Genomic DNA, 11,692 nt, shown 5'->3' with positions numbered 1-11,692 from the left:
CAAGTATTGATTGATTTATGTCTAGATTACAAAAGGAATAAAGCGGGGATTATTAGACACTAAAAAATTGCGACATTTAAAGTATCTGTGAAGGTCTAATCACTGTCTGAGGATTTGTATCCAGATTACAACACCAAAGAAGACTCAGCTAGCTCAATTTAAGCTGAATGGGTCACTCAGTCTTGTAATCAGAAAGCTCAGCTGCTTGAAGCTGAACGGGTCACTTAGTCTTAATCAGAAAGCTCAGCTGCTTGAAGCCGAACAGGTCACTCAGTCTTAATCTGATGTTTGATCTTGAATGTTAGCATAATTACATTAATCAGTATAGCCAAGTCAATTTTCAATGATATTTTTTTTGTAAGAAAAAATTTTGTTTATACATAACTAATTAGTTTTCATGTGTACATAATTTTATCTCTCTCTCTCTATATATATTGTTGGTACTATTAACGAAGCATTGGTTCAACATTCATTGTATAAAGCCATGTAGTAGGGATTACATTCTAGTCTATGTAAAGTTGTGTACATCTAATTGAACTCGTAAAACAATCATTGTTTGTTACTTTGATAAGGAGGCTATTCTTAGAAAAGATTATCTGTCGTAGGAACCAGTATTCCTTGACCATATTAGGTAATGCATTGCGTAATGGGCAGCAACATCTCTGGTGGTCAGTAGTCACGTGACCTCGAAAACCAATCCGCATCAAATTTCACTTACCATCACTATTCCTTTGTTTTATCTTAAGCTGGATGTACATGCTCTGTGTTTTTGTTTCGTTATTATTAGATGGATTAGATCTTTTATGGTGTACTGTTTTATTAGAAATCGTTGATCAACTATTTTAACTGAACTGATTGTTTTCCTGTGATAACTGTGACTTAAACTATGGCCGAACGCCGCAGCGCACGGGCAAGCTCATCCAGTGCCCCGTACGACCTAACAAGACCGGAGAACTGGACTGTGTCTAAGTTACGGGAGGAACTGACTAAGAACAATATATCCTTTCGTCAATCGGACAAAAAGAGTGTCTTGATCAAAAAAGCTAAAGAACTTCTCAGTGGCAGCGATAATGTTTCATCGGAGGATCGCCCTGTTGAATTGAGCTCGGGCTCGAGTTCCTCTTCAAACAACCAAGATGGCGGTAACAAAAACTTTGAAACACTTCTACAATCGATCTCAACACTTACTAATACAGTCACGAAGTTGCAGGAGGAGCTTAGGATTGTTTCCAACAAAGTGAATTCAAATCCCTCTACAATATCAGCTGCGGCGGGGAATCCAGTTCAGCCCCCGGCTCCAGAACGGACACAAACCGCGGACGAAGGATACACGCTACAATCAGCGCTACAGAGTCCAAGTCCATGGCAGAACAATGAGGGTAGGTCTGGTTTCCTACAAAAAACTAAGTTCGGTTACGCCGTAGAGTCGTTGCCCTTCATAGAAACTGTGCCCCCTTCACTACGAAAGGCTATAATTGAAGGGAAAGATGTAAATTTGGCGCAGCTTTTGATTCCGACGACAAACGCCATCGCGATCAGAGAAAAAGAAGGGAAACACGCGGATGAGAAACCGGAGAAAGACCCCCGACTTCACAAAAACCTTTCAATTTCGGAATTTATATATGCTTTCGGCATTTATAAGAACATAATGTGCCAATCTTATCCTCAAAGAAGAGAAGAGTTAGACTTATATGAGAGAGACATTGTTGACATGTCCAATCGTTATGGTGGTAAAGGATTTTATGAGTACCATAAAACCTTTTCAGCCCGGGCAGCTGCTCATCTGAGATATTCCAACATTCCGGTAGACTGGTCGGTGAGGGATAATACCCTTTTCTGCAATATATTTGCAAACTTGCGACCCTCCGCATGTTATGTCTGTAGCAGTATCAATCATACTGCTGCTTTTTGTCCAATGTTTTTGATTAAGAACAATTCCGCAGGACCTACTCAAAAGAAGGGACGGGAGTCCGACAGCCAAGGTCGACCTCGAATAGTGTTCCAAGACAAGGAAATTTGTAACAATTTTAACTCTGCGAAAGGTTGTGTTAATGCGAGATGTGGAAACGCCCATGTCTGTTTACGCTGCCAGGGGGAACATACAGCTCAAAAGTGTAGTGACTCAAAAAACGGGCAATCACCCCGCTGGAGACATTAAGCGGGGTTAACCATAAGATATGTGTACCATCGACTATTAAAATATCTGTGCTGCGGGAGGAATTAAAACAATATCCAGATCAAGAGTTTGCAAACTTTCTTATTAAAGGATTAGAAGAAGGTTTTCATACGGGAATTTACCCCCTGCCAACCGAACCATTGGAATGTAAAAATCTTTTATCGGCAAAACAGGATCCTCTCACCATTAACCGTTTGATAGCTGAAGAACTGGAGAAAGGGTACCTTATTGGACCATATGACGAGGTACCTTTTGAAATTTACAGAATCAACCCCATAGGACTAGCTGAAAGTAAATATTCAAGAAAGAAACGTTTGATAGTAGATATGTCGGCACCACATAACAGTCTGGACCACCCAAGTTTAAATGATCTTATAAACAAAGAGGATTTTTCTCTCCAATATGTGACTATTGACCATGCGATTCAAATAATTCAATCAATGGGTAAAGGAAGCTGGCTCTGCAAAGCTGATATTATGGACGCCTTCAAACTCATTCCGATCCACCCTTCTTTGTGGCCATATCATGGCATTAAAAACAACAACAAGTATTATTTCTTCACAAGACTAGTCTTTGGTAGTCGGTCAAGCCCCAAAATATTCGACTATCTATCAACAGTGGTGTGCTGGATTTTGGAGAATAATTATGGGATTTCAAATATTCTTCATTTACTTGACGATTTCTTAACGATCGATCCGCCAGACTTTGAAGCAATGCGAACAATGGCCTTGATACACCACGTATTTGCTAGACTTGGTATTCCTTTATCAATTAAGAAGACAATGGGACCATGTACAGAACTTGAATACCTGGGCATTACCCTTGATACCGTAAGGATGGAGGCCAGGTTACCGGAAGAAAAACTAATCAGAATATCGGAATTAGTACAACAGTTCTCAAAACGGAAATCCTGCACAAAACGCGAACTTCTTAGTCTTCTAGGTCACCTAAACTTTGCCAGTCGTGTGGTTCTTCCGGGAAGATCATTTGTGTCATACCTGATCAAACTTTCATCCAAAGCTCGGGAATTACATCATCATGTCACTTTGAATTCGGAATGTAGACTTGACCTGCATATGTGGTCCAAATTCCTAAAGGGATGGAATGGTAGATCTTTTTTCATGGACAATGCTGCTACTGATGCTGCTGATCTACATCTGTTCACAGATGCCACAGATACCGCTTTCGGAGATTTTTTCAACAACCAGTGGTTTCAAGGCTATTTCCCAGAAGAACTGATCTCGGAGGACAAGTCTTTGTCAATGGCCTTATTTGAGCTGTACCCAATCGTTGTTGCATCCGTTCTTTGGGGGGCACAGTGGTCTGGTTTAAAAATTGTTTTCAATTGTGACAATGAAGCTACAGTGCATATTATTAATAAAGGTCGTTCAAAAATTCCCTTAATCATGAAGTTCATGCGAAAACTAACTCTTTGTTCAGCAACAAACAATTTTATTATCTATGCTCGTCATATAAGTGGAATTACAAACTGCATTGCTGATGCCTTGTCTCGATTTCAGATGGATCGTTTCCGTCGTCTTGCCCCACAAGCGGACCCTCTGCCGAAACTGTGCCCAGAATATTCGAACCTCATCTTGATCTAAAGAAGCATGCTGAACTTTTAGTTAATGCCTCCATTGAGACTAGCACAGCAGCAACCTACAGAACGGGTTTAGAATGTTTTTTAAAATTTCTTGTTATGTCTCGCGTGTGTCTAGCTTTAGGTAAACTACCTGTCATAAATGAAGATATACTTGTATATTTTGTTACACATTGTCAACTTCATTTGAAATTAAGGCACGAAACAATCAAAACTTACCTCGCAGGTATACGTTTTTTCTACCTGAAAGAGGGCCAATGCCTTATGTTTAAAGACTTTGAGAGACTTCACTGTGTTCTGCGAGGTGTTAAAAAGCAACAATGCAATAGCATATCAAAAAGATTACCTATCACTTTCTCAATTTTGTTTCAAATATGTAATTGTCTTGACAAAGGTGTTTTTTCACCCTGGTTAGATCTCATGTTGTGTTGTATGTGTAAAATGGCTTTCTTTGGCTTTCTGAGATGTGGAGAATTTACCACAAATTTTCATAAGCAGAAAGATTATTTAACCATACATGATGTCACTTTTGCAGAAGATTGTTCTTTTTATACCTTGAAACTTAATTCCTCTAAAACAGATCCTTTTCGACAGGGGATTGATATAAAAGTGTTTGAAAATTCTCATTTAAAGCCAGTTAAAACTATGAAAATGTATCTGGAGGGTCGGTTAAATGTTTGCCACACACAAAACAATGCTGCTCTATTTGTTGATGATGAAAGTAATCCAATGTCTAGAAACTTTTTCCTACTTCATGTGAAACAAGTCCTATCTAGGTTAGGTTTTGATGATACTAGGTACTCGGGCCATTCCTTCAGAATTGGAGCGGCCACTACAGCAGCTGCTGTTGGTATTCAAGATCATTTAATTCAGTCACTAGGTCGCTGGAATTCAGACTGTTATGCAAGATATATTAGAATCAATCAAAATACTATTCAGTCTGCACAAACAAAAATGTGCTCATCTTAAGATTTTCTGTTCTTCATTTATCTTCTTGGGGGCATTCACTCACATCAATTCTTAATACCCACTTATAATATGATGTTCATTCATTTTGGCCTGTTTACCCCCAATTCAGATAAATTTTTCTGCATTATTTAATTAATTAAATACATATAGCTACCCGCTGGTGTCAACCCGGGTCATTTCATGTAAATCTGATGGTGTCAACCCAGGTATCTCAAAAAATTTAAACCTGATGGTGTCAACCCAGGTTCCATTCATTAAAACCCGATGGTGTCAACCCGGGTACCCTTACTCACAACCTGATGGTGTCAACCCAGGTTTCTATGGTTACAGTGGAACAATTTCCTGATGGTGTCAACCCAGGAATTTGTTTTGACTTTATATGTGAGTAGCCCCCGAGAAGGCCAAATTTATGTGGTACATGTATAAAACAAGATGGATGTATGATTTTTATTATTATTTTTGTATAAATTTTTTAGCTTATTGAGTGATTGTGAACATTGTAGTTTCATGTTTTGATTTGTGTTAATAAATGTTGAAATTTCAATTGCTCTTACTATTTGTATAAAATGATATTTTTTTGTAAGAAAAAATTTTGTTTATACATAACTAATTAGTTTTCATGTGTACATAATTTTATCTCTCTCTCTCTATATATATTGTTGGTACTATTAACGAAGCATTGGTTCAACATTCATTGTATAAAGCCATGTAGTAGGGATTACATTCTAGTCTATGTAAAGTTGTGTACATCTAATTGAACTCGTAAAACAATCAATGTTTATCTATACTTACTCTTATTTAAAGAGCTTTAATAATAAACCAAGTGTAAAAATAGGAAATGTCAGAAATAATTAATAATTATATTATAAATGCTTCTTCTTTTAGTGTGATTTTTAAGAAGGAAGTGTTGCTAAATTTCAGAGAAAAGTCCTAAAGGAAATTTCGATCTAAAAGCAACTTTTTCTCCTTGATAATTTTAAGTTCAACCATTAGAGCTACAGTCTCATCAGAGACGTGGTTTTATATGAAAAGTGAAATATTAACATGATTAAGGGTATTTAACTGGTACATTTAAAGTGATCATAAAATGTTTCAGTGGCTTGAATTTAATTTCCTGTCATGTTTGGTTTTTCTTTTGTGTACAGTGATGGAGAAATCAATTATCCATTCTGATGTCTATTGGAAATATAGTTATCTCCTAATTTATGACATTTAACAGGTTTTGGTACAAACATGATTTTAGTAATGTGTTGTTTTACTTTGACAACAAATACTTTTGATTCAGTCACAATTTGCTATAGTAGTGGCCAATTGTCAGCAAAAAGCTTCCAAAAGTAGTTATGTTGATCGGTGAACACAGCTGTTGGATCTATATACATATAACTGTATGTCATCCTTTAATTCATTTTTCTGTCATAACATTTGTAATTGTTTGTAAATGGCTCATTTTTTTTTGAAACTAAAGAAACTTGCAATATGCATGTCTGTATCTCAATTCTACTTATGAACTAGTATATGTACCATTCTAAAAAATATATATGCATTCTTAATGACTAGCTTGAAAGCTGTTTTACTATCTAGTACCTATCACAATTTTTGTTTCTTCACAGTTATCCACTAAGAATTGTTGTGTAAGAAACCAGATTATTTAATATATGTGTGTAGAACCTTGCAGTAATATTACCTCTTGTAAATCTATAGACATTGTAGATATAGTACTGATGATTTGATTGGGACTAATGGAGACTTCTTACATCTGGATTGTGAACTGGGGTCAAGATTGGTCAGTACAAATGCTTTTGCTACATTAAATGGCATGAAGATTTGATAATGTAGTTATATAATAGAATATTACCAGTAATACTGTGGTTGGATTATAGACTCAGGTAAATACACACATGCCTGTTCTATATACTATAGTAAAAACTGTTACAATGGAGAAAGTTGAGTGCATGGTACTATTAGTCAAGTTATGGTAAATATAAATCTAATTTGACTGGGTCACTAGAAAAACCAGATCAAAATTCATTATTAATGAAATTTATTTAAGACTTTTAATATAGGAAAAAGTTAAATACTTGACATGAGTTTCTGACTCAGTGGTATGATGGGTAAATGTTCTGTCAATCTTTGGGTATAAAGTTTTCAATCTATATTGTTTGATGATGTATTTTGTGTCTTAGACATGTCATGGAAATTCCTTATAAATCATCATGTCCAATGAATCAGCAAATTAGGTGTATTAATTACTTTTAAGCTGCAGCCATTGTGAGATGTTACTTACGAATATGGTCTGTATGGAGGCTTGATTCTGTCAATTTGTGGATCCACGCAATTGAACATTGTAACCTTACTAGGAAAATTAACTTGCATTCTACATAATAAAGCTTCTTGAGAACCCTGAATTAGAATAGTTGTGTTACATTACATTAAATATATAATCTGAGAAATCCATAAAAACTGTGTAACTGTGTGTTAACGGAATTCTATGGCAGCTGTCAAAGATAGAAAAGGATAGTTGTAGAAAAGTATAAATTGAATTTTCAGAATGTAAGCTAATTAATTTAAGTTAATTATGAACATAATGAGGGGCTTTGATACAGGAGCAGTTTGTTTCTGATTAGATTATTTAGCGTGCAGACTTGAATTCTTCATAATTAGACTGAAGTTGTCGCTCACAGTGGATGCTTAAATCATGTATCTTGGTAATTACCACCAAAGATGAGGATTAATTATTGCTTGTGGATTTCTGAATATAACAAATAATAAAAGATATTTCAGGATTTTTCTCTTCACTTTTTTATGCTTAAAATTGAAATAACGGCTTATAAATTATTAAGCAGGCTGTCATGATTGTGGGACTGTTGAGTCTAAGCTGACTTGATGAAAAAAAAGAGTACTCCGATCTATAAGCTTGAGAAATGAATATGCCATAAATTGCCAGAGTATATGAATTTAGCCTAAAAATTAAGGATGGCATTTTATTATGATAGATTTCTTAATTATTTATTGTATACTGCTGATTAAACAGCATGGCGATTTAATTTATACTGTTGAAGTCATGTCAGTGCAAGCTTGCTTTGTGTTTCCCTCTGCACTAGCAGACTTGAACTGTCAATTAAAAAAATAATGATTTGCTTGGTCTACTACTAAAGGAATTTATGTTAACAAAATATTGGCAATTCAATTTCTTTATCCTCCAAATCAACACATTGATAACTGAACTATATTAAAGTCAATAATAAAATACATCAAATGTAAGTTATATAATATACATGTAGAATATTGTAAAACAAGAATAATGCAGAAAAACAGGGAGATCTTGCAGGTAACTGCAGCAATTATTTTATTTAGAAGCATATAGATAATTTGCTATATTTAATTTTGCAATATTTAAAATTTGTTGTCTTGACACTTTTTCCAAATTTGGAGTACTAGGAATAAAATCATTGTTGTTTATCTTACACAAATGAAATGTTTTTGTTTATATAGATATATGCCACTCACTGAACTATATAGCATCTTCATATTTTTAGTTCTGTCAATTATTTCCCCTGGTACCGTGGAAGTCTCTATTCATAGAATCAATGATCACGTTACGTCTAGTTGTGAGATAGTCATGTGCTACGGCAGGTCTTACAGTAAAGATCCAGTTGTCAGATGCTTTAGCGGTATCTGTATGCTTATTGAAGCTCTGTACAGCTGTTTAAACTTTGAGTTATGTGATCGGATAATTAAATCTTGTAAAAGGTATGAATTCAGAATGTAAATGAGATTTAGGCTTCCCCACTGAGTGATTGGAGGATTTCAGGAGTATATTTACTGAGGATTACATAATACATCAATTTTTTGTCTTGGGGGAACAGTTGCAGTTGAGAATTTTATAATTATCATGATGAAATTTGGTTTGTTCTGAATGTTGTCTTACAACTTAAGGTTTTAATTTATAATAACTTATCTTAGAAATGTTCTGAGATTCAGTGCCTGTATTTTGGTTATTCTTATTACAAAAACCTTTTAATCCTTTATAGCTTGTTCATAGTACATCTACAGGTCTATAGATGCAGAAACAAGAATGTACCTGTTCTTAAATTTATAAAAAAAAAAATTACAATGCTAGTATTATTGATACCAATTAAAGATGTATAGTGACTATAGTCCCTAAATTTAAAAAAAAAATGCAAAGTTCAGGAAAATACAATTTAAAAAGTAATGTGATACATGTTTGGGGACAAAATATTTCAAGTAGACTTATTTTTTCCTTTCTTTTGTTAATGTAAAAGCTCTTTAATTTGGAGAAAAATATATCATTTGTCTTCAATTTTTTTTAGAGAAACGATTGCAAATTAGGCTTAAAATGAGTACATAAAGTATATTCATGAAGTACTGGGTTACTACTGATTCTGAAAATATTTATTTTAATCTTAAGGATTGCAAGGTTTTTTCTGAAATATTTGAGTTATTTTTTATTACTTGAACTTATAGGAAATATGTTCTGCAATCACTGACAGTATACTTTTAATGTAGCTGCATTTAAATAAAACAGAAGTTGATCTAAATTTCTTAATTAATAAATGTCATTTGATTCAGAATATAGATGATGGCCTATATATTAAAAATCAGTCAGCACTTTTGTTTCCATATTAAAACAAATAGAATTTCAAAGTTCCTTTGTATATAGATTTGGCCTGTTTGCAAAGGCAAATATCCGTAGTCTTGGATTTAATACATGTATGGTGTCCGTCTATCCATCTTTGTCTAACATTTTGGGTTTACAATGTAACTGTTGTATGTGTTAAGTTATATTGATCGAGACAATCTTCAAAAAAACTTCTCGAAATTTCAAAAACCAGAGGAAATTTCATTAGCTCAGACAAAACATCTATAAACAATCATGGAAAAGCATTCTTGCAAGTTCAAAGATAAGACTGGGGGCAGTAAGGGAAAGAGAATGAAATAGACAAAGAAAACTTAATTTGATCATGTTTTATTTCATTATGTTCTATCCCAAAGATTTACAACTTTCTAATACATTTATTTTACTAGCCCATTGGGTTATATTGCTGAAGGATGTTTTAAAAGCCCAGGTTTAGATTTTGTAGCCTTGCATGGTCAGAGAGTTTTCCAGAGGACTTGTGGGTGACCTAAGTCATAGAAGAGACATTAATCCTCTCGGAGTATGTCAGGTAGATCAGGATAATATGTGTGATATACTCTTCACCAGGAATAACATTTTGTATTGATATTTTACTCTGATATTAGTTAATAAAAATCCTATTAATATCCGTTGATGGTGATGTATTGTGATTGGCTATGTCCTCTAGCTAATAGTACATATTAGTGAATGAGGATGATAATTTTTAGAATAATAAACCACCAAGTTGACCTTGATCTTTGTCATCAAAAAAAAAAAAAAAAAAAAAAAAAAAAAACCCAGCAGATTCTTATCACCATCTTTAATTTACAGATTAGAAAGTAAATAGGAAATGCTTTAAATGCTGCCTTTGAATTTAACCTTGTCCAATTGACCTTTGACCTTGAGATTGGTGAAAGGAATACATTTACCCCATATTTCTGTTGAGGACCACCCACTACATGCATGATTATTTCTTTTAATTCACAGAAATATTGATCAAGATAAAAAGAGTCAAATAATAGAATATCCTTGGTGGTGACCTTTGGCTTTGTAAAATTTTGATATAAATTAATTATACAGTAAAACTCTGTTATTAGGAAGTCACCTCGAATTTTACATCCTTAGAACTTAGATTCTTTTGTATAAGGAACCATGGTGAAAAATCACCGAGGGGATTCATAAAACATTCTTATAACTGAGATTTTGTTATATAAACAAGTTCCTTATAACTGAGTTTTACTGTATGTTCATCTTTGTTGTGAATTAATCAGGCAAGTTATGTCATCATCTGCTAAGTTAACACATAGTTACATGTTTATCAGGACAGTCAGGTGTTTTGATTGCTTTCTTTGGTATTAACCTTGGACCTTGAAATTGTAACATCATCTCTGTGGAAGTTGAGGATTTTTGCAGTGGATTTCATTTGATCAACTTTTTTAAATACAATGCATATACACATGAGGTTCAAGATATATATTTCAAATAGTTTCCTAGCCCAAAAACACTGGCACTGAAAATACATGTAGACCACAAAAAAGGTAAATAAAAAGTTAAACAAGGATTTTTAGCTCACCTGAACTCAAGGGTTGAAGTGAGCTTTTCTGATCACTATAATTGTTGTCCATCTGTCAGTCTGCCTAGCTGTCTGTCTTTCTGTTAATTTTTCACATTTTTGACTGACCTTCTCCAGAACCACTGGACCAATTTCAACAAAATTTACCATAAAGCATTTTTCGGTAAAGGGGATTCAAGTTTGCTAAAATAAACGGCCATGTCCTCTTCAAAGGGAATATAGTTGTTGTTTATTTGTTGTTTAACATCCCTCTCGAGAATTTTTCACTCATATGGAGACGCCACCACTTGCCATTGGAGAGCTGCAAATTTTGACCTATACTCTGCACTAAGGGCCATTGAGCAGTGAGGGATCTTTTTCATGCCAGCACCTACTGCAACACGGGACCTCGGTCTATATGTTCTCATCCGAAGGACCGGTCTCCACGTCCCACAATGGGATTCGAACCCATGACATAAGGATCAACTCCTTACTCCGCGACTCTAGAGCAGATGCTCTAACCACTGCGCCACATGGGCAACTCAACGGAAATATAATCAAGAAAAGAAAAAATATAGGGTGGGTGTTTTAAAATCTTCTTCTTAATAATCACTTGGCCATTATTGATTAAACTTATTTTAAAGTTTTTGGCATAGTGAATATTCAAGTTTTTTTTCAAATCATGGCCCCCAGTAGTAGGGTGGGGACACAAAGGGAGAGATCAAAGTTAAACTTGTGATAAAATATGAAAAATCTTTA

The 11,692-nt window shown here is 34.5% G+C and overlaps 1 protein-coding gene across 1 annotated transcript; it reads left to right on the top strand.

Moving 5' to 3' along the window:
• Positions 1-886: 886 nt before the first annotated feature.
• Positions 887-4,921, top strand: LOC133185425 (uncharacterized). The gene is made up of 2 exons (XM_061320620.1): positions 887-1,379; positions 3,697-4,921. The coding sequence occupies exons 1-2, from the start codon at positions 887-889 to the stop codon at positions 4,743-4,745; spliced, it is 1,542 nt and encodes a 513-aa protein (XP_061176604.1). The 3' UTR covers positions 4,746-4,921.
• Positions 4,922-11,692: the final 6,771 nt, after the last annotated feature.

The sequence above is a fragment of the Saccostrea echinata genome, unplaced genomic scaffold (genome assembly GCF_033153115.1).
Source record: "Saccostrea echinata isolate AGI-Se365-2 ecotype Australia unplaced genomic scaffold, CSIRO_AGI_Sech_v1 ptg000012l, whole genome shotgun sequence".
Lineage (NCBI taxonomy): Eukaryota > Metazoa > Mollusca > Bivalvia > Ostreida > Ostreidae > Saccostrea > Saccostrea echinata.
Note: the sequence above shows the minus strand (reverse complement) of the source record. Positions and strands in the feature narration are given on the sequence as shown.

Bases quoted from the DNA above. Each gene is read 5' to 3' on its own strand.
- LOC133185425 (XM_061320620.1), top strand. From the start codon at position 887: ATGGCCGAACGCCGCAGCGCACGGGCAAGCTCATCCAGTGCCCCGTAC. The intron at 1,380-3,696 runs GTAGGTCTGGTT...TCTCGATTTCAG, and splicing joins TCCATGGCAGAACAATGAGG to ATGGATCGTTTCCGTCGTCT.